General features: G+C 36.7%; 1 protein-coding gene across 3 annotated transcripts in view; it reads right to left on the bottom strand.

Moving 5' to 3' along the window:
- Nucleotides 1–1387: 1387 nt before the first annotated feature.
- Nucleotides 1388–24859, bottom strand: part of lpar1 (lysophosphatidic acid receptor 1) — an 82866-nt gene continuing 59394 nt past the window's right edge. The window contains exons 3-4 of one of the 3 annotated variants that reach the window (XM_012963745.3): nt 18349–19096; nt 1388–4621 (exon numbers count right to left, since the gene is read on the bottom strand). In XM_012963745.3, coding sequence (XP_012819199.1) covers nt 4320–4621; nt 18349–19096 — 1050 coding nt within the window. In that variant the 3' untranslated portion in view covers nt 1388–4319. 3 annotated transcript variants of the gene reach the window in all.

Raw genomic sequence — 24859 nt, 5'->3', positions numbered from 1 at the left:
CCCCATACAGGGCAGGTAAACTGCTGACTCAGTTTGAAGGGAGCGGAACTGGCTACCTTTAGCATGTGATCATTTTTTTTTTTTTAAACGATTTTACCATAAAAAACTATTGAGAAAAAATATTTAAAAGCACTTGTAAATAGGTTTTATTTACAAACAGTAAGGCCTATAAAGTTTTAGGCAAATGCATTGTAGAGTGCAGCATGTAATGGACTTGCAGTGTAGTTAATACCTACAGCCTGGCCGCTTTAAAATAAAAATGAAACCTAAAATGAAATATTACCAAATGTGTACCAGTGAAATGTAACAATGCTTAAAAGGCTGAGATATTGTGTAGTGCAGTACAGATCTAAGTGCTACCACAAGGATTAAGGTTTCATAATAATCTGACCCTTTGTACCACAAAAGTAACATTTACAAAAGGCCAAGATGCAAAATTCTCAACCAAAAAATAGTTTTTCTACCAAATTATTTTTTTCTATTTATACATTTTTGTGCCTTTATACCAACTTTTTCTCCACTAATATATTTGAGGACACATTCAAACCAATGGTATAGAAACTTTCTTTCCACTTGCTTTATAATTCTTGTAAAGTTCTTTAAAGTCAGTGTAATACTAATCCTGGCACTATATTTGAAAAATATTCTCAATATTCTATTTTCATGCTCAAGAAAATCTAATCAACAAATGCTAATTACCCAACATTTTTAACTTGCCAGATTCAACAAAAAAAATTGATAAATCTCCCCTTTATTGAACTCAGTTACAACCACTTGGCTGTGCGCTTTTTGCTGACACAACTCACATTCCCAATGCATTCTGCTCCTCCCAAAAGCCTTCTAATCAATCTTTAGCCACTTTAACACTTTAGCCAACCCTCCTTCAACATTCTGTGGCATTAAGCAAAAGCAGTACAGGTATGGGACCTATTATTCAGAATGCTCTGGACCTGGGGTTTTCTGAATAAGGGATCTTTCCGTAATTTGGATCTCCATAACTTAAGTCTGCGAAAATTCATTTAAATATTAAATAAACCCAATAGGCTTGTTTTGCCTCCAATAAGGATAATTTATATCTTAGTTGGGAGTAAGTACAAGGTACTGTTTTATTATTACAGAGAAAAATTAAATTCTAAAAATGAAAATTATTTGCTTATAATGAAGTCTATGGGAGATGGCCGTTTCGTAATTCAGAACTTTCTGGATAACGGGTTTCTGGATAAGGGATCCCATACCTGTATTATTACTGCATATCATGAGTACTCAAGCATTTCTCAACAACATCTTAAAAATAAAAGCCACATTAGCTAGACTTAATAGGGATTTCCCAGAAATGTAGAATATGATACATTCATAATCTTTTCCATATCATGTTGTAAGCTTGTACTCATAGCAAAACTAATCGTATTGATTTAATAACTGTACCATTCGTAAATTTAAAACAATTTGATCAGAGCCAATTTCTTAGAATAAATAGAATTACTGATATGACAATAAACAATGCCAGAAAAAAATAATAAATATGGTGAAGTTACTTTACCTATAGGGTAGAGTTGGGCATTATAACAAAAACTGAAACTTACCATTTTTTAAACTCCACTTTTGTGAACCTCCCATTGTTAAATGTACTGATAATTCTGTATTATGCTACACATTCAGTTTGTAAACATAAACATATACTGGCTCATAGTGACCCTTCAAAAAGTTACAAAAAAAATCCACCATCATTATTTTAATATTTTTTCTTATATTGAACTTGCTTGAAAAAAAAAGTACTGATTAGATTTTTTTTGACAATATATTTATATTAACTGCGGCTAAATTAGATCAACATGTTTCTAGAAACCCCCTTATTTTGAAGTTACACGTATATGGGGATCTACCTTTTGGAATTATGACACGTAGACTATCTTGTTTCGGAAAAACTGTAAACATGATAAAATACACTAAAAAAAAATAAAGGAGATCTATAAATATTTCAGATATTTATGTACAAACTGTGGGTGGAATCTTAATGTTACATGTGCACCTTAATAAATATTAATGTTTATTTTTATGCTAAAAAGAATATATTTTGCAAGGGTTCTTGCCATGGTTTTGGTATATATTTATAACGTAGCAAATACATTTCAGCCTGATAATTACTATAAAACTAAAGTAGATGGGTGTGGTGCCTCTTAGCATAAATGAATACTGATAATGTATGTACTTGACCAACAATTTAATAAAGAAGACATCATTTTTTCAGTGTGTGTCTTTTTCTAAACATTTGTGCATTGGTACATGTTCTAGTTTTTGTTTTACAGATCACATAAGCCAGAAAATACTTCTTCGGTATCAATTACTTCATTCAGTACAAGATAAAGTCATTAGAGATGACCGCCAGTTACACTGAATTATGGCTAAAAACCATGCAAAAGGCTAAAATGATGAGTTGGTTGGACAAGATAGAAGAGTAACAGCTGAAGAAAAAAAAATGTTTGATATCATGATTTTTTAAAAATTCAAAAAAACGCAAATGATAGAATGAAGAAAGCCTTTCGTTTCTTGAAAAGGTCTGTAAGTGTATGTCCATGTCCCTTCCCCAGTAGACTTGGGCCACCACCATGTCTTAAATGCACTGTAAGGCAACCAGTAATATTTATTTTTTCCCACTACAGAGCTTATTTGCTGCAATCATTTCCTTTTTGAATGTAATATAATTACTTATAATGGGGAGTATATACAGAAAAGATGGAACACAATCACAATTAGAATGCCCCTTTGTGATGTTTTAATAATGACTGAAATGTGTTGGTGTTCCCCAAAGTGGATATTATTCTATTAGATTTTATTTTAATTCCCCCCCAATTTTTTTTCCCACATATCATGTTATGCAAAAAACACATGTAATGAAACCAGATTAATATTTCACCATTTCAGTGCAAAAAATCACAGTAATTAGAAAACCTAACAGAGTACATTACTAAATACAAAAGTATGTCTTGCATTTTTGTGCTTCATAAAAAAAAAATCTGTAGTATATTTTATTTTTCTAAGAAAAACAAAAAGAAGCCTGTCTGAAACCTGTCTGGCTGCTGGCTTCCAGATGAATTTTTAACCTTAAAAATGTTTAGACTGGCTTTTGCCTGAAGATCTCTAGATCATAATTTCCACGGCCTATATTGTATACATTAAAATAGGATTACTTGAAAATAATCCTATCATCTGCTGTTGTTGTAGGGAATGAAAAATCTATAGTAATGAGGATGTGACTGGCGAAATCATTTCATTTTAACCATTTGTCTGTCTCCAGCCAGTTAAGTGGTTATCAACACTAGGCTGCATGCTCATTATGAACCTGCAATGGGCCTTGTAGAGGACAAGGGAAGCTGATGAGCAGTAGAAGTGTTTTATTGTAGGAATTTATATATCATACTGTGGTGGAAAATAACACAAGGAATGAGTAGAGAATCGACCCATAGGATAATGATCTACGTGCCTCACCTAATAGTACATTTATGAAGACAACCTTATGAGATATGTCTAGGATATTTCTAAGCTCCACAGTACTTAAAAAAAAAAAAAAAAAATCCTGGCAAAGATCCCTTTAGACTAGTACGGTCACATCTCATAATTTATAGGAGCCATGTTAGGCAATCTGACACACAAAAAGTTACACAAAATTTGACTAAAGTAACAAATATGCTTTATCCTGTTTTATTGTCTATGGGTTATTAAAGGCTTTTTTGTTTCCTTCAAACTGTACAAATGCCTCTGCACTAGGAAAAGTTTAAAAAATATGAATATATAATATATATATAATAAAACTTCATATAACGGAGAAAGACTACACACAAAATTAACACATTTCTTTTGCTTATATTAGAAAAATATCAAATTTCTTATTTTTCTGTTTTTTTTTTTTTTACTTTAAGGCAGTGCAGCTACACAAGTGTTATAAAGTCACTTCAAAACAACGCCCATCACATGCATGCTGATGGGACTAAAAATGTATGGTTTATTTAATGGAATATATCTTAAAAAAAGACCTAGTCCTCTACATAAATGGCGGTTCAAAATGTAGAAGTTTGACACAGGTATCATATACAGGAAAACTGTTTTTTTTTCTCTTAGAGTCTGGCATATTTTATGTTGGTGTTATTTCCAAAAGTTCTTCAGACTTCAGCAATGGTTGAATTAGCTGGTTAGTGTTCAGGATTATTATGTATGTATTATCACAGCTCCTGTCCAAATGCTTGCTTGGCAGCTTTCAGCTATAAAGAAAAGGGGCTCATCTCGCCCCAGAATCATTGATTTCTGAAATGTATTGTTGCTTGTCAAACGACAGAATGGTCATTGCTGTGGACACCAGCCAATATAGTGTGGTTGAGAGATGAAGCTGAGCGGTCAGAACCTTCCGTGGGTCCATTTACATTCTCTGTTCGCTGACAACAAAGGATCTGTTTGAAAGTGGCACTCATTTCCTTATCACGATAGGAGTAAATAATGGGGTTCATAGCAGAGTTGAATTCAGCCAGAAGTAAAAAGAACTTCTCATAAGCGAGTATATTGCACTGAGGGCAGCATACGTCAAGTAGTAAGAGCACTAGGCCAGGAGTCCAGCAAACTATAAAAGCACCTAGAAAGAAGACAAAATGAGGTCAGATTTACTTTTTTTTGGTGTATGCATACATATGACAAGGAAACTGAACAACCAAACAAACAACATTTCAATGTACAAATTTCAACAAAATTTTTGTTTTTTTTTTGTTTTTTTTTTTATCAGTCCCAAAGGTTCATTCAATATAATATGCCACATCCTATGCTGTTTTGCTTTTACGGTGATGATATACATATTCTCTTTTCCTTTAATGTTTGACAGTATGGAAAAATGTACACAAAATAATCTCAAAAACCTTGCTACTTGTGTAGTAGCCCATAGCAACTAATCAGCGGCTAACACTCTCTTGTCAGCTGTTTGAAAATAAAAATATAATTGGTCACTATGGGTGGCAAGCTATGGGAAAACTTAATAATTTTATAACATTACCCCCTGCCCCCAAAGGTATCATGTAGTTGTAGTGCTGGGTAGCCATTCTCACCCAGAGCATGCCACATAAGGGTAAAGACACACAGAGCTTCTAGTACTAGCTACTTTTTCAGGGCTACTAAACACCAGAGCTGACCTTGAGTTTTCCGGATAAGGGATCTTTCCGGATCATAGTACTTTTAGTCTACTAAAAAATAATTTAAATATTACATAAACCTATTTCAATAGGACTGTTTTGCCTTCAATACGGATTAATTATATCTTAGTTGGGATCAAGTACAAGGAACTTTTTTATTATTACAGAGAAAAAGGAAACCATTTTTAAAAATTAAAATAATTTGATAAAATGTAGTCTATAGGAGATGGCCTTCCTGTAATTTGGGGCCTTCTAGATGACGGGTTTCCAGATATGAAAAATACTTTTTTGTTCTTTACGGCTTATTTTGTCTTTTATTGTAAATTAAAGTGGAGAGTGTAATCACATTAGTGAGTTTATGGTGCTATAATTAAATTATATATATATATATATATATATATATATATATATATATATATATATATATATATATAAATTCTGGCCAATGGGTCCCATACAGTGGAGGAAATAATTATTTGACCCCTCACTGATTTTGTAAGTTTGTCCAATGACAAAGAAATGAAAAGTCTCAGAACAGTATCATTTCAATGGTAGGTTTATTTTAACAGTGGCAGATAGCACATCAAAAGGAAAATCGAAAAAATAACTTTAAATAAAAGATAGCAACTGATTTGCATTTCATTGAGTGAAATAAGTTTTTGAACCCTCTAACAAAAAAAGACTTAATACTTAGTGGAAAAACCCTTGTTTGCAAGCACAGAGGTCAAACGTTTCTTGTAATTGATGACCAAGTTTGCGCACATTTTAGGAGGAATGTTGGTCCACTCCTCTTAGCAGATCATCTCTAAATCCCTAAGGTTTCGAGGCTGTCTCTGTGCAACTCTGAGCTTGAGCTCCCTCCATAGGTTTTCTATTGGATTAAGGTCCGGAGACTGACTAGGCCACTCCATGACCTTAATGTGCTTCTTCTTGAGCCACTCCTTTGTTGCCTTTGCTGTATGTTTTGGGTCATTGTCATGCTGGAACACCCATCCACGACCCATTTTTAGTTTCCTGGCAGAGGGAAGGAGGTTGTCGTTCAGGATTTCACGATACATGGCTCCGTCCATTTTCCCGTTAATGCGAATAAGTTGTCCTGTGCCCTTAGCAGAAAAACACCCCCAAAGCAAAATGTTTCCACCCCCATGCTTGACGGTGGGGACGGTGTTTTGGGGGTCATAGGCAGCATTTTTCTTCCTCCAAACACAGCGAGTTGAGTTAATGCCAAAGAGCTCTATTTTGGTCTCATCAGACCACAGCACCTTCTCCCAGTCACTCACAGAATCATTCAGGTGTTCATTGGCAAACTTCAGACGGGCCTGCACATGTGCCTTCTTGAGCAGGGGGACCTTGCGAGCCCTGCAGGATTTTAATCCATTGCGGTGTAATGTGTTTCCAATGGTTTTCTTGGTGACTGTGGTCCCTGCTAATTTAAGGTCATTAACTAACTCCTCCCGTGTAGTTCTAGGATGCTTTTTCACCTTTCTCAGAATCATTGACACCCCACAAGGTGAGATCTTGCGTGGAGCCCCAGAGCGAGGTCGATTCATGGTCATTTTGTGCTCCTTCCATTTTCGAACAATCGCACCAACAGTTGTCACCTTCTCTCCCAGCTTCTTGCTAATGGTTTTGTAGCCCATTCCAGCCTTGTGCAGGTCTACAATTTTGTCTCTGACATCCTTGGACAGCACTTTGGTCTTTCCCATTTTGGAGAGTTTGGAGTCTGCTTGATTGATTGATTCTGTGGACAGGTGTCTTTTATACAGGTGACTAGTTAAGACAGGTGTCCTTAATGAGGTTGACTAATTGAGTAGAAGTGTCTAACCACTCTGTGGGAGCCGGAACTCTTAATGGTTGGTAGGGGTTCAAAAACTTATTTCACTCAATGAAATGCAAATTAGTTGCTATCTTTTATTTAAAGTTATTTTTTCGATTTTCCTTTTGATGTGTTATCTGCCACTGTTAAAATAAACCTACCATTGAAATGATACTGTTCTGAGACTTTTCATTTCTTTGTCATTGGACAAACTTACAAAATCAGTGAGGGGTCAAATAATTATTTCCTCCACTGTACCTGTATTATGCAAAATTATCTTATTTGTTTTTCATGGTATTTTATTTGCATATGTTTACCTTATCCATCTAATCTTTAATATTGCAAATTCCTTTTAATACATGTTTTACATTAACATAGTGTATATTCCATGACTAATAGGAAACAGCTAAGTGTTCCATGGTTTCAGGTCTACAATAGATACCCATGAATACAGCAATATCACCAAGAAACTAGCCAGTGCATTCCAAGAATCCCCAGCACGCTATGTGTGAGGAATAACAATGAGGAATGTAGAATAGCTAATTTGTTCTGCATAGTCTGGGATACTGCAAGTCACTTTGCACACTACTCAACTCATTCTAGCCAATACAATGGCAATGCATGATTAGAAAAATTCAGTAAAGCTGAAAAGTGCTGAATACAGGATTTGGTTCAGTATTCAGATGAATCTCTGCACTCTTCGCAGAATTTGGATTAGGATTCAGCCAACTCACTTGCATTTAGCCAAACCACTAAAAGCATTAAAACCATTAAAGTAAAGGAACTTTAAGGTTAATGGCACACGTCGTTTTCTTCACTGGCGTATATAAACCAGTGTAAAAATGCTAATCCACTGCCTTGTGTGTGCACAGAGACATAGAATCAGCCTGTTAGGGTTTTAAGTAGATTGCCATCGCCAGTCATCAATATATTCCTAAACTGTGTGAAAAATAAAGATTTTACAACTTTTACCTTTACAATTTGAACTAGACAAATGATGAAGCAGCACTTAACGTATATTTCTCATCATCATTTATAGTATTTCCAGGATTTCTAGAGTAGAAGACCAAGGGAGCTGTGACTTTCCTATTAAATAGACCATATCTATCCCATAGACAGGATGTAGCACAGATATTTATTTTCTGCTTATTAGCATTCATACATGAGCTCACCCCTCACACTGAAACATCCTGCATTGCCAGCTAATCCAACACCGTCTATTGGTGACCACTAGGTGTGCTGCTCTGTTAATGTTTCTATACAAATGCTTGCAGTGAAGCAAGCCATATGGCAGCTGCCACTTATACTGTATATACACATACAGCTGCTGCAGCAAAGGGTCTGTGGAGATTAAATAAACATTTGTTTGGGGGATTATTAGACTAATTCACAAGTCCCTCCTACAGTATATTGTGCATTTGTTTAATGAATAAATTATGAAAAATCCAGCATACATTCCCTGTGTAGGGCAAGATCTCATCTTATATTGTCTACATATATTGCCTAAAAAACTGCTGAACAGACACAGGTTTCTGGGGAATTAGGTGGATTCTTCAGTCAGTTACAGGCTTAACCAGAGATGGGCTGCACCTCAATGATGATGATGATGATGGAGCAGCTGCTTTGGGGGGGGGGGATGGATAATGGGTTGGGGGAGTTTTTAAACTAGGCATTGGGGGGGGGGGACCAGTGAGTGATTCTGTGGAAGACAGGTTAGATGTTGTAGTGGGTATTGTAAGGAAAAATAGGGAAGGAGAATTGGTTGTGGGTACCGATATGACAGGGAGAACCGTAAATTGTATATGTAAAATTCTCATGCTGGTACTATAATAAATGTATGTTTACAAATGCAAGGATTCTGACTGGCAAAATAGATGAGCTGGAGGTCAGGTGATCCCAGTGGAGCCAATAAAAGGGCAAACATTTGGAGGTTTTAACCTTGAAAGCAAGCACGTTGCAGGTAAAACTCCTTTTGTTAAATGTATATTAAAGCAGTAGAAAGATGAAAGTGAGTGTAGGACTGGCCAGACCAGAGATGGCTATGACGCAGTTGGCCAGCTTGAAGTATATTGCAATATATGGCCAAACAATCCCTGTTTTGCTTAGAGGGGAGGGCATTTCTTGGTTAGGACAGTTTCTATTTGCTTTATTAAACAGGGCAAATATACAATGGTTTAATCTTAAACTGGCCATACACATGCCAATAAAAGCTTATGCTTTAACCCTCTTAGTCGCTCTCTTCCTCACAGTACATCCTTATATATAATGAACTCTTTATTCATTATGCTGGAGTGGAAACCACTGGAATCCTTTAAGGCAAGGAGAAGCTCATTACACAGCTGTTACTTTCCAACTGCATATTCTTGGAGAGAGGGAGTCAATGCAATAAATTAACTAGGAAACATTTTCTTTAAAACTGCAGAGTTCTATTTCCTTTACATAAAGGGAACAGACAGGGCACAGATACACTACAAGGCCTGTTTAATGGGCTGCCCTGTATTGTCCCTTTAATGTACCCAGACAAGTATCCAGTCATAATAAAAGCCTTTGCTGATGAAGTGACCTTTCTGTAGCAATGGGTATACTTGAAAAGCTCATCTTAAAAGCTTCAACCTTGGTGGCATTGTATTAAAAAAAAAGCAATTGAGGTTAGGAACTCTTTAGATGCAGAAACTTTAAAGAGGTGGTAAACCTTCCTTAGGGCGAACACAGATGGGGTGGTTAGTCGCTGCGATTTTTAATATCTAGTGGCAGCGACTAATTGCCACACTAAAAAGTCAAGGCAACTTGTACTGCACAGTACATTTCTCATGTGGCAACTTGTGTATATTTTAATGGAGGTATCACTGTGTTGATAAGTCACCATGACTCTTTTCATCTCTTGTATCGGTTATGGATTGCTTTATATGTTACTCTGTATGTCCTATGTATGAAACCCACTTATTGTACAGCTCTGCAGAATATGTTGGCGCTTTATAAATAAATGTTAATAATAATAATGACTGGATTTTAATTAAACCAGTCAAGGCAACTAATCGCGGTGACTTTTCTCCTATTAACTACAACTGCGCTGCTGTGACAAATCGCGCATCCACTCTTGTCGCGCGGATTAGTCGCCGCAACTTTTTAAAAAGTTGTGGCGACTAATAGCCCCGTGTGTCTTCGCCCTAACTCTAAGCATACTCCGCATAATAATAGCAAGGCTTAATGTTGTAGACCTACAAACACAGAGCTGTTTTTTTTTTAAAGCAACACTGCCCAATATAACTTTTCCAAATTCCTTTATGGCAAGTGGCCTATTCGATGCAAGAGGATTCATTCTATGGTAACCCAGACTGGCAGTCTGTGGATTCTGCCAAATGCCAGTGGGGCTGCTGTAAGATGCCATACTCACTATTTAGTTGCCTGGTGGGAGGCTGTTTGGACCTCGGTATCCTTGAAAAGCCAGGGCCTATTTTGAATCCCAATCTAGGCCTGCAGGCCGACACTGTCTGTCAATGATGCTATGGGGGTGCACATGATAGTGGATCCACTTTCCTCTGCCAGAGTTAAATAACACAGGCGGAGGAAATTTAGGCTTTAGTCTGACAGATACTAGTGGTGAAGGCCTTCTAAGTAATTCACATTCCTCATTCTTTATACATAGTTTTACCTTAAAAATAAAAATGAGGGACTTTCACTGAAGGAATTATGGGCAGAGACATGCAAATGACTCCTTAATATCCCTGTGCCCAACTATGCACCCAGAACTGCTTTTTAAAGGACAAGGAAACTCTGTAAAGCGTAACTTTGTCAAACAACTGTCCACCTTAGTGCCTTTGACAAATGTCATGAATTTTGTACAAAAAAGCTGACCTTTATTAGAGTAAGCCTGAAGAAAATGGCAATCTTTTATGATTGCGGTTGCCATATTCGTTCTGCTGACTGACTATCACTCCAGTCTCTTCACCCTGTGCATGTGCCTAACACGCAATCTCATAATCCTCACATCAGTGGATCTTACTAGTGTATGCGTTATGAGCAAAATTTGGAACAACCTTTCTGTGAAAGCATTTTATCTTGGTTTGACTCCCATTACAATTCTTGTACCCTCATTTTTAATGTGCTGTACCAGATGGCCCCAACTCCGTAAGGTTTCCATGTCCTTTAATAGCACAGATACAGTCTAATAATTCAAAGCCATATATTCAAACTTGCAGCCGGCCTGTTTCAGTCTCTTTATACTAATTTACAATGAAATACAAGGCCACATACAGATAAAAACCATTTAAGCGTTATTAGTGTTAAATCTTATTAGCAAAATGTATCACAATGGTCTACTGTGATTAGAAGCAGCATCGGCTTGCTTTGATGTTCTATTGATTGTTCCTTAAAGGGTAAGTATACCTCCTTTTTAACACTGGTTCAATGAATAAGACGTGCTCTAAATATATGTTATTAGTGAGGGGTTTAAGGCAGTGCTTTATGTGTTGCATGAGGCATGTGAATACCACCTGCTTTAACAAGAGTTTAGCAGTGTTGATACACACGGCTTTTTTGATTCGGTAATAAAAATGTCAGAAAATTCCTTAATAGTTAGTGCTGAGAAACACTTCGGGTTAAACACTACTGTTGCAGGTGGGCCATTGACTCCAAAACACATACATATAAGGATCAAAATCAGCCTGGCAGCCTGGTGTTTAGCTGAGGGCAGTCAACACTGCTGTAGTTGTTTTGTGGTCCCACACATGGACTAACTGCCAGCCCAAATCTGGTAAATTATTAAGGTGTTACCTCAGCACTGAGAATTGGGCAATCCAAAATGTGCTTTAACCAGAGAACTCGCCTAGATTCTCAGTACTTTCTTGTAGATCCAGAACCTCTCTTTGCTAAATTCCTCTAGTTATTACAAATAATTGCTAATAAAAATATTGTGCAGAAAGTAATAACAAAACTGATTTTCATTCAAATCAAGCAAAACAAAAAATATCTTTGAATAAGGAAGAGTGCTTAAAATAATGAGAATGTTTGCAGCAATTTGTCAACACAGTACAAAAGGATGGTTCCAGATAACAGCAAATTTAGAGCTTCCGACCTCCATTTCTTTGTCAGGAAGGAGACATGAAGAAAGCCAGATAACCTTTTAGGTAAGGAGCCTTCTTAATCTGTCTGCCCATTTGTTAGGAGACATTCTGATAGACCCACAGTAAGAATGGATCTCTTGGGAACGTTTATCAGAGAATGGAAGCATGCAATGCTATTGCTGTGCTATTTCAATAAAAAAACAATACGAGCAACATTGGCTTGGGTCCAAAGACTAATTTACAGTTCTAGGGAATAAAAATTATTATGATAATGCTTTTTACTTATCAGTTTCCAAGAGTAAAAATGACAGGATGTTAAAAAATATATATTATATATACACACACATACATGATGGTGGTCTTTGACCACTCAATTTTTGTGAGTATGATGGAGGCTGATTTCATAGGCTACATTAATGATTATGCAGCTTAGTTTTCATTGAGCTAACAAAGCTTCAGAGACAAAGATACTGAGCCTCTCTAGTTCCAGGGCAGCAGTAACCGAAATCTGAACTTAAATTAACCTCTGACAAACTGGAGCCAGGAATAAATATTACAGTCCTGCCATTTAACCCACAGGACAAAAAAATAAATCCCAATTTATCTCTACGGCACTGAAGTTGCGTATAAATAAATGTCAATGTGTATACCAGAAAGAATGCATAAGACTGAGCCCAGTTTATTAAATACTGACATGGTGCAAAGCACTATGTTTTTGCCCATAATGCACATTGCTTTCCCATATTTGAACCCCTCACTGTTAAACATAAATATTTACACTTGATTTCAATGTGCAAATAGTGCTGGTGATCTTTTGCGAGATCACCAACACACAAATTAGCCCAGCCTAGCCCTCCATCATTCACATCACTCCTTGCCCCATCACATTCATACATAGACTATGATCAATTTGATCATGAGACAATTAATCTGCTTTTATGATTTGGAAAGTGGGGAAAGAAGATTAGTGATCTGCACTGCACAGCATGGCACACACTGTCTGGTTCTGAAGGAATGAGGTAGGATACTTAGTTAAAGCATAGAAAATGTAATAAAAGCTTTCTTTTTGCACAGTAAATGATGTCTATGGGGTAAAAACTGTACCACCCATCCCTCACATAAAATAAAATATTTTAATTAGATGCTTGCAAGGCATTTCAAATGTCATGCCAGGTATTTAAATTGTGTTTTTCCTAACCATTGTGTTTTTCCCAGCCAAAGAACACAGTAAAAATCTAATCAGCTTAGAGGGTACTGGGAGTACTCTCTTGTATAGTAGTTGTGCATTATTGTATTGGAGTTTTTCTTCGCATTGTATGCAACAGCAGTGCTTGAATATCAAGAAACAACTGTGTTCTAATGTTGTAGCTTCATGGCAGCTGCTATAGCAGGAAATCACCCTAAGTCCCATGACCTTTATTAAAGTGTGAGGGCACAGGTCAAAATGCAACTTAACTTCAAACACAGATCACATGGAAAGCACAAAAAACAAGTTTTAAACAGAACTAAAGCTTTTTTTGTAATCATCCATATACTGTACCATTTGGGTTACATATTCCAAATGCCTTTATGTTTTTGGAGTGTGGCAGCAAACTGAGGGACCCAGAGGAAACCAGAAGGGGAGAAAATAGTAACTCATTGCAGGTACTCCCCTGTCCAGATCATTTTCTTTCATACTGGTGGCAAAAACAGCACAGCACATTTCATCTTAATTCTACTTCCTATTCCAGCAACACAAGGAAATGACTGCATACCACTGGACTTCCAGGAACAGGCAATACTTTCAGAGAAATGGCATGCCAGGCACTGTGATCACGGTTTTCCCCAGGAAAACTACACTGACGAAAAGGTAATTGCTTCCAGTTGTTCTGTATGCAAACTGCACTGTCTACGGCACATAAGAAACTATCATTGGAACAAAGCTGAGGAGGTCAAGGGGATTGGGGATTGTAGTTTTACAAGATCTGGAAAGCTGCCAGTTGCTCATCCCTGATGTAAGCAATGACGAGATACAATCTATTCAAACCAAGATACTCGCCAGTCATGTATGCACTGTGAAATTCTTCTGCACAAACCATTTGCACTTTCACAGTCTCCTCGTCTAATCCTTCAGTCCACTAAAACAGCTCTGGTTCTGACTCAGGGGGATACACTGTCATTCATGTACCTCACTGGAGATAATGCATCTTCATCATCAAGGGTTGTTTTTATTGGGCACACAGGGACCATTGCTTTGCTTTAAACAAAATCAGACAGTCATTGTTTTACAGACTTTTACACTTAATGCAGTCATATTTGTATAGCAAATAGTAAATGTAATAGTGACCATACATCAGTGGTTGTCAAACCTTTTCAGTTCAAGCCCTACTTGAAGTTTTGGCTTTTGTCAGGGTATCCATTATATCATAAAAGGAGTACATATATAGGAATATATTTGTGCATCAGTCATTCAGTCATAGTTGCAAGTATATAGCAATTAAGTTTTTGCCACAAATCCCACCCTATCAGGCTATAAAGCTGAGCTTTTATCTATATTATAGAGAGCATATATGACTGTTCTCCCTAATCATCAACCTAACAGTGCCCCCCCCCCCCCCACAGTGATTCATGCCAATCATGGGGCCAGCCCCACACTTGGAAACAATATATATATTATATTATATATATATATATATATATATATATATATATATATATATATATATATACATACATATATACATACATACATACACACAAACATACACACACGCATATACTGGCAGTTTGGTGGATTTCAACTACATTAGCATCTATTTGGATATATATAGCCTATAAGGAGGCAGTATTATGCCACTAGTCGGCCTGTCCAGACTGATGAAGTTTGTCTGCTACTGGCCCTTATTTCTCTTGTGTTGCTTTTTTCAGTTAAATAAAATGCTTAATTTTCCATGACAGTGCAACACTGAAGGTGGCAGACCCTGGTGAGCTAACTTTAATAAATCCACACATTGCCAAAGCAACATTTAACCATAGCCGTTATTTAATAACCCCTAAGGACTTTAATCACACTGGTGTGGCTCCCCATATCTTTCTGCATTTGGATGTAGCTCATGAATAAAAAAGGTTAAGGACCAATGGTATATACACTGAAAATACTTATAATCACTTAAAACCAGTAGTGCAAACCAGCTTTCCAGCTGTATTTACAGTTCTTTCAAAGCTACAATCATGGGCCTTCAAAAAGATATGAAACAAAAAGATTTGTGGCAATGGCAACAGCAACAGGTGGAAAGTGTTGGCCAGGAAATGCAAAGGAAAAGAACAGGGCTGGTTTATGGTACAACATTTTAATCTAGTTCATGTTTTAGACATTTATACTAAAATTGCTTATGGAAAGAATAGTGCAAAATTCTCCCAAAATTGTCCCTACAATTAAAAAAAAATAAAAATCTCCCACAATGACTATGTACATGGAACATAATAATAAGGTATCCAAAAAATGTAAACGCAATGGTGTAAATATGCTTCTTTTTAAGCAGAAATTTGGTCAATAAGGGGTATACACATTTACAATCCTAGCAAAGGCACAAAAATACAGAAAGTGAATACTTGTTGCCTAAGAACAGATAGTCATTGATAAGTCGTATAAACTGCACAGCACACATTCTGACTTTACAGTTACGCTTTTCAGCTACATAAATACAGAGACAGATTTACTGTACCACAGGGATGAAGCAGGGTTGGCACTGGGTTGGAGGGAAACCACTAATTTGGAAAAATGTAGTAAACGTATGAATACCTCATGCTCTCAGGCATTTAAATAGCTTAAATATTAGGCATCATATCTAAAAGAATGTACATGACCTGTACCCTGAAACTGAATTTGTATCTTTAACTACTATGATTCATTGAGTCACTCTGTGCCAAAAACAACACAACCTGAGGTACAGATCAATGTTTGGCAGCGCCAATGCATAGATTAATGTGGCACCAACAGATCCAATTTTCATTGTGGCAGTAGCATATTCCTATAAAAATATGTCCATCACTATTGCCACTTCATGCCAGTTTGTCCAATAAAACCATGTCAGCCCTGCTGTGGCTGCTCATATTAGAAAATGTGATTAGCAATGTACCTGTACCACCAACATGAGGTTCCACACTTCTAGCAAATTAATTACCCACCCAATATCATACCTGTTAATACACCAACTTGGACCAAACCAAATAACTGTCCCTTCCTCAGTACCTACAACCTGTACCCCCAAGGTTTCATGTAATCTGCTTTAAAGATGCCATATACAGTATATTTCCTTCCAAATATTAGTATCCCTTGCAGCACCATCCCAATTTCACAGAGCATGGCTGTGCACTGAATGGCGTTATCTCACCCTTGGAAGCGTTGAATAGATGACGCAAGGTGCCTTGTTCCTACTTCTCCGGGCAGCCTACTAGGTCATCTTATTCAGCAGTAAAACAATCCTGTATGTGAATGATTCTCCGCTGGAGCCGAGAAAACAAAGGCTGACATTTAATGGTTACATTTTTTTCCGGAGAGACCAGGGGATTAGAAAGTGGACAGACAGTGCTGGGCATTTATCAGAACTTACAGACACAGGCAGCCCTTTGTTTTGCTCTTCATACAGGGCATTACATATTTTACAATAACTGAAACACAAGTGGATGGCATTTATCTTCTGAAGAGCACCTAATATTTTCTGGTTGCCTGGGAGGGGAGGTGCAATTTTCTGTTTCCCAGCACTATAAATCAGGAGTTTTAATTCCCAGTTTGCCTAGTAAAATTCCTTAGCTATAAGCACATATAGTGTGGTGTTCTACTCTCATCCCAACTTCACTCAGGGTTCCCATCTGCTTCCCAACAGCTCCATTTTTATTGCAAATGGCCTCTAAAACTCATTGAAAAATGTCTATTTAATTAGTCCCGTAGGTTCCACATTGTAGTCATAGTGAAGATAAAGCAAATGCCTAAGAATCATGTACTCTTATAAAGCCTCCACTGTATTGCTTAATATGGATGTAACATGCATTCTGCATTTTAGTTCTGAGTGCCTGAAACTTATTTTAGTTCGGAGCTCTCATATTTAATTCTCATTTTAGTGCCTTTTACAGTGGTTATTTTAAAAAAATAAATAAAAATCAACAGATTGCCAGACTGATTTTGTAACAAATATTTAAAACAGAAGGTTCAATTTTAGTATGTTGCAGCCATATTCCAATGAACCTTACTTAAAGATGTGCATTTTGGAGAATTTCCTGTTGCCGCTTATTAGGTACATAATAAATGGATCCCTATCAACTTTTTACTCACTGGAGAGATTTCACACACTCTAGTACCTAGAATAAGGATTGGCATCCTCAATTTCTCCAGCAAAACTAAATTGCTCTTAGAATGTTTGTAGGTGGGGATACACACTTTGCTAGATCCTGGCTTAGACTTAGGTTGAAAAAGTAAAGCTGAATTAAATTTAAAATTACATTTTAAAATTAAATTTTAAAATAAAGCTGAATAAACTGCTCAATTAGCCCATGGACCCAAAGCAATTTGCTAAATGTAAAGATACATTACTGGACAACCTCAGATAACCTCAACGGAATGGGATCTTCTTTTACCACTGATAAACAGTAGAAAGTTTACCCTTGGACAACACATAGTATTTGGACCAAGATTTCTACTGGTCAGAAAAGTACAGATATCTGCTGCATAGAACACATGCTTTTGCAGCCACAGTGGTATACTTACCCAGATCCTACCTCCACCTACACCCTCAACATGGATCAGCAATCCTAATCTCCATTATACTAATGCCCATTCAACTAAAAATAAAGTACAAGACAAAATACACAGTGTAGGTGTGAAGACTTTCACATATCCACATTAGGACTTAAACACATAAATAAAAATGTCACATCAATTATCAGTTGTTAGATATTAACATTTATATCTTTGTATATGTTAAAATTAATTTTAAAAACAAATCATAAAAGGTTTATTAAACTTTCGAAATCTAAGGGAGAGAGCAAGTGGCTTAAAAATGCACATTTCTATTCCAAAATAAGGGCTCTGGCACACGGGGAGATTAGTTGCGACAAATCTCCCTGTTCGCGGGCGACTAATCTCCCCGAAATGCCATCCCACCGGCGAAAATGTAAATCGCCGGTGGGATGGCATATGCGGCGGCGCAATTTCAGTGAAATCGCAGAAGTTTCCTCTCAAGGCAACTTCTGCAATTTCAGTGAAATCGCGCTGAATACTGGACATACTCATAATGAAGCAACAATGTTTAAAAAGAACTCTTACCTAGAACAATGACCACGGTTTTCAGAAGGCTCATCATGGTATCACGATTCCTCCTAGGGCCAGAACTGTGCCTAGACATTCTCATAGTCCTCTGTCTTACGTATACAAAAATGTGTGCGTAGAGAACTACCATCACTACAAAAGTAACCAGGTTGAAAATAGTCCAGAAGATCAAATAGGAGTCACTGTAGAGAGGAGCCATATTCGAGCAGTGCTCAAGGTCACAGATGCAGTTCCATCCAACGCTTGGTATTGCTCCCATGACAATGGCCACAGTCCAGATAACAACAATTACTACTACCACTCTTCTGTTGCTCATCCTGGTGTGTAGTTGCATTCGAAATACTGTAATGTGCCTTTCTATGGCAATGGCTAGCAAATTGGCTACTGATGCTGTCAGACTAGTGTCAATGAGTCCCTGTCTCAACAACCACGTACTTACAGTCAATCTTCTGGTGTTGGGTCCTGTATTAAACATTAGGTAAAAATAAGCTAGTCCTGCAAAAAAGTCTGCAGCAGCCAAGTTGGCCATTAAATAATAAATAGGAAAATGAAACCGCCGGTTGACATAAATAGCCACCATTACCAGCAAGTTGGCTAACATGATGAATATACACACTGTGATTCCGAGTCCCATCACCAGCTTGCTGACTGCATTCCATTCTGTAGCTAGGTATTTTCCACTCCGGTTGTAAAAGAAGGCAATGGTTTCATTGTAGTAGCACTGGGATTCACTGGCTGCAGAAGTCTAATGAGGGGAAAAATTAAAGAAGTTTTTTTTTTTAATTTTTAGTAAACTAGAGAAGATAAGCAAATATTTCCTCTTATGGGGCAGGAAAAAGTACTCTGATAATTCAATCATTCCTTTCACACAACATAAAGATAAGCCTTCATAAAAAACATATATACTTAATGTTTATGTAAATACTTTGCTTTAAGGGCTCTGGCACACAGGGAGATTAGTCGCCCGTGAACAGGGAGTTTTGCCGCGGGCGACTAATCTCCCCGTGTGCCAGAGCCCTAAAAGAATATACAAAGTTTTTATAGAGTAATAGACATAATGTGCAAAAACGAATGCATGAGTAACACACAGCTTATATACAGTAGCAATGCCTTTCTTCTAGAACACTTTATTGCCACCCCCCATAATGGGTCTCTACCATTACTATTTCCCTTGTTCTTGGTCATGCCCCAAGAGAGGTCAGACCATACCATACCAACTTCTGGAATGTGCACTCTGTTTTCAGGACAATTTACCACTTCCAACAAAGATTACAAACATATTTATAGAGACACAAGGGTAAACCGAACATCAGGAATACCGGTGTAGATTCGGATTACCAGATTATAAAATTGCATAAGATTAATTAAAAGAATTATTAAAGCACATTTACCGGGCAACTGCAGATAAACAGAGTGAAGTACATATACATACTAGTGCAATGGATGAGAACAGTGGGTCCGATAAAGCATTATCTCAATAAGTGAAAACTGGAATCACTGCAAAATTAGTTATATAAATACTATTAACAACTACATGTAGTTCAACAACAGCTGGAGTACAGCAGATCCTTAACCAGTTCATGCTGGCACAGAGTTGACCTACTAATTGATTTTGTTCCTTTAATCTTGTTCTCCCTACAGCTACATTTCATATAACCATACAGTATTAAATTCAAAATCATTCTATGTATATTTAGAATAGTACTGAAAAAAGAGACAGAATAGCGTACTGTATAATGTAGGCTGGTACTGTAGAGGCAGAATGATGACATTGCAGCTGGAGAGAATGACTATTCTCCCTCACAGGACAACAGCTTTCAGATTTTGTAAAATTCTGAAAATTGTCACAAGAAGATTTTATGCATGCAATCAATGACCGCCCTAATCTGCATTTGCGAGATGTCCAGCAAAGGCAGCTCTACAGTACTCTGTCTTATAATACAAATGATGATGATAGCTGCTGTGTTGGTTATATAGACAAGCAAGTAACTAGAACATTTTTTTTTCTTATTGGTACAGGTATGGGACCCGTTACCCAGAATGCTCGGGACCTGGGGTTTTCCAGATAAGGGATCTTTCTGTAATTTGGATCTTCATTAAGTCTACTAAAAATCATTTAAATATTGAATAAACCCAATAGTATTGTTTTGCTTCCAGTCAGGATTAATTATATCTTAGTTGGGATCAAATACACTGTACTGTTTTATTATTACAGAGAAAAAGGAAATAATTTTTAAAAATGTAAATTATTTGCTTATAATGGAGTCTTTGGGAGATGACCTTTCTGTAATTCTAAACTTTCTGGATAATGGGTTTCCGGATAAGGGATCCCAAGCCTGTATATGGTTTTGTAACTTTGACCAAAAGCACAAAAGTGAATATAAGAACAAAATAAAGGTACTTCCGGAAATAATTGTCCAAACAAACAGAAAATACAATTGTCTTCATTTAAAAATGGAGTACGGTGCTACTAGATCACAACCAATTAATTACCCTTCACCAATATACAGATTAACGGATTCAACAGGATGCACTTTTACATCTTGAATATAGAAAAGAAAATTGCAGGTCAACCACTGTTTATTTTGTGTCTGTGTATGTGAGAAACTGTGTCCTCAGGGGTCACAGTTAACAGCTTACAAACGACTTAATTTTATTTTCAGAAGGCTACATACTATCATAAAACATAATTGGATTCAACTAACCCAACACTTTGGAGTATATTTATCAAATGGTTTCAACACAAAGAAATTACTTTTAAGGACGTTAGGTTAAGAAGATTAATGACAAATATGCTCCTATGAAGATATTTTTTATTGTTTATTTATAAAGCACCAACATATTTCACAATTCTATTTAATGGTGGAAGAAAACAATGCAGAAAGAAACATAACAATTACTAACAATATTAAGGTAACCTCTCACTGGGCAGATTGTCAACCTGCAGATTAGCGCACACCTTTTTAATTTTTATCTTTTGGTGACCTCGCCAAACAAGTATATCTTTCACTGCAGGGCCTGCTTAAATGAGAAGGCATTTCATTTTGGCATTTACTGCCAATAGATTCGCCACATTAGTGGCACCTAGAACAATATATTTATTCTGCAGAAAGCTTTACCATACCTGAGTAAAGAGCCCTAGAAGCTTTCTCAGTTTGTTTAAGATTGCAGTTGTCATTTTAGCTTGGTCTTCATAGCTTCCTGATGCAGCTCTACATTGCAGATTACACATTGCTAAGGGAGGGGGGAGTGAGTTTTATGAATTTTTAAGGGAGGGGGGAGCAGGAGAAGGGAGAGATCTTTGCAGACTCTAGCCCCGGGACTGAAGGATTTTTCTGAGAGAGGAAGTCTGATACTAAAGTACATGTTGACAAAAAATGAGACAAGAAATCCTGTGTTTCTTTAGATAGAGGATTCACTGCAGCTTTTCTGTGAGTTCTTATGGCTGTATTTACATACACCTTTCTGATAAAGCTTACTTAGTTTTTACCTTTCCTTCTGCTTTAACCTTGTGAGCACTATCTCCTCTAAACTGTGCGCTCCTGTGCATGCGCTCAAATTTTTAAACCGGCATTTATCCACAGGCCAAGAATCTGCATAGGCCTAAACTGTACTGTACATAGAGATTTGCAGATGTTGCATTTACTGATTGTAGCATGCTGTGGGAGCAGATTCTCTTTGCTCTTTGTGTCAAGGGAAAAATAAGTAATTATTGCATTATAACTATAATTAGTGAGTACAGACTGTTTATCTAGGCTTTTTAATGTAGAGATCAGGAAGACAAGCCTTTAATGCTCTCACCATGGGAAGTGCCTTGGTAGAAAGAAAAGGTCAACAGATTTACACAGTTTATTTAACAAAAAACTGTTCTAAAACGTACTGAAATGTAAGAACGTTTTCAGAATGATTAAAGCATGGAATCTGTTATCCAGAATGCTCGAGACCTGGGCTTTTCTGGATAAGGGGTTTTTCCTGTAAATTGGAGTACCATGACTTAAGACTACTAAAAATGTTTAGACCATAAAGAGGTACTCCACACAAAATCTATTCTTTGCACAGTGAAAGAATATATAGTTCCAATGTACATCAATTAGAACATTTCTAATTAATGTACAGAGTTTTTGTATCTGGAACTGCTATTGAGAGCAGCCTGGCTGCTTAAAGGGCACCTATCACAATCACATTGTTTTCTCCACCAGAGGTGTGGGCTAATAGAGCCTACAATGAAGTTTGGGGAAACAATAGCTTTTTTTGAAAAAAAACAGCCACCAACCAGCACAAAAATAAAATTAAATCAGACTGGTAATAAGTTTAGAATATACAAGTACCAAAAAAATAGTTAACATCCTAGGAGACAATGTTTGGAGTAAAGTTAGACCTTTCCCATATTAACAACTCTTTCATCACACCCTCCTATAAACAGGGTACTGTCACATTTAACTGGACACCCTGCTTAAAGTAAAACTATCTGGCTCTTGCCAGCAGATCAAGTTACTACACAATTGTGTTTATGCAGAAGAGAATGTGTGCTACACAGATGTGCAATAGTACCGCACACAATGACAATATCATGCCCAGATAATTTTAGGACTTTTTAGAACAATTTTTGACATACTATACAGCTGTGAATATGGGATTATCGGGATACCAAAACAGGGATGGTGGCCAATGAAATAAACATATGGATGGTCACTTTATAAAATTAACTTATTTACATGCAGATTTACCTAGAGACATGCAAGAATCAACACTGTAAATCCTCTATTACAATCACTTTCGTAAAACAACTACCAGAGAAGGAAAAAAAAATATTTTATTGTGCAAGCGCTTCCTTTAGAAAATGAGCAAAACAACGCTTTAATTGGAGGGGCCTTTGATCTGACATAATCAGTAGCAAGCACTACAATACGGTCTCCTTAATAAAAGGCCATCAAGCAGAAAATATACAAACTATAGATTTGGTAGCTAAAAAAATTCAGTCAGGGAAGGTAAAAGCCACAAGAGACTGAAATACTTTAGAAAGCAGCAATTAAAGTCCCCACAAATTGTTAGCATGAACCAGAAAAAGGGTGTGATCCTCTTCTGCACATTAATTGTTAGCATATATAGTAAGCAAGAGGCTGAAAATAGATTGCTCCTTTTTGAGAGAAAGCAGATATTCCAAACTGAGAAAGAACTTACATAGGGTCACTGACCCTAACTGTGCTTCTGGCAGAGACCATTAGGACACCCTCATCCCTCGTTTTCAACATGGACAGGGACTGTATCAGATATATAGGAAGCTCCAAGAAAGGGGCCATTTTTAAAGATTTTTAATATCAATTTTTATTCAAAAGTAAGTTCAGCACTATATATTATTCATTATTTCCTGCAAGATTAGGGAGGTTTTAACTTATGATATGAAAAAGGTAAAAAAAAAAATTATACGAGCTCATTCTGTTAGGCTCATATTAAAAATACTTGAAGTCCCTCTGCTTCTCATAGTGAGTGGTGCATATATTCTCTGAAAAGCAGCAGGAATTTAAGTCCCAGAAGCCATCATTCATGAAAAACTGAGGGGTGCTGCATGTTAGCCCAAGGGGGTGGGGAAATGGTATCTATGAGTCAGAGACAGACTATTATGGATTTTCTTTTAATGTGTGGAATCAGGTATGTCTGTGCAAAAAATATTCCTGTATATGGTTTTCCTGGAAATTCAGTATTTCTGTACCTTTTTCAACTGAATAGGTTGAAAAAAAGGGGGGGGGGGGGCTTTAAACTGGTAATATGTGCTACAATACAAAATAAATAAGTAATAATAATATACTATACATATATGATATGGCATCAGGTCTATCAATACTTGAAATGGAACTTGACTTTAAGTGAATGACTATTAAACATACACATGGTATTCATCAAAAGCTGAAATAATAATAATTGAGGTTTTGTCAACATAAGGGAATACAACCTCAGGAGGCAACGTTAGCTCCATAACAGAACCATCTGCACATGTCTCATGGACGTACTTTGAAATGTGCAAATGTTGCCAGTAAAAGAATACAAAGAGTAGGGTTACACAGTAAATATACCCCCACACTACCTTGTGAATATAAAAGGAGTAATAGGAGAAAATAGCTAAACCTAAAGGGCTATATAATATGCATAGGCAATAGAAAGACGCCAATTTACATAAAATGTCAAATAAGTAAATGTTATTGAGATTTTTACTTTCTTTGGAAAAACAATCAAGTATGAGGTTTATAAAGGGAAATGGTTTATCTGATTTTTCATTTTCACCTCTAAAGTCCTTATTAAGGCCTAAATGTAGCATTTACTTACATGGAAAGCATTAACAGATGTGAGTAGAAATATAATTTCTTTTAAAAGACAATGAACTAGTATATTTCTAGGTAAGCAGTCCCAGTGATTTGCATGAAGTTGCAACGTGTAGCACTTGAGTTCCCTTTATAATCTTGAGTCTCGTATTTTTATTCTTTTACAGTATAGATCCCAGTCAGTTTAAATA

This window comes from Xenopus tropicalis, chromosome 1 (genome assembly GCF_000004195.4).
Source record: "Xenopus tropicalis strain Nigerian chromosome 1, UCB_Xtro_10.0, whole genome shotgun sequence".
Lineage (NCBI taxonomy): Eukaryota > Metazoa > Chordata > Amphibia > Anura > Pipidae > Xenopus > Xenopus tropicalis.
Note: the sequence above shows the minus strand (reverse complement) of the source record. Positions and strands in the feature narration are given on the sequence as shown.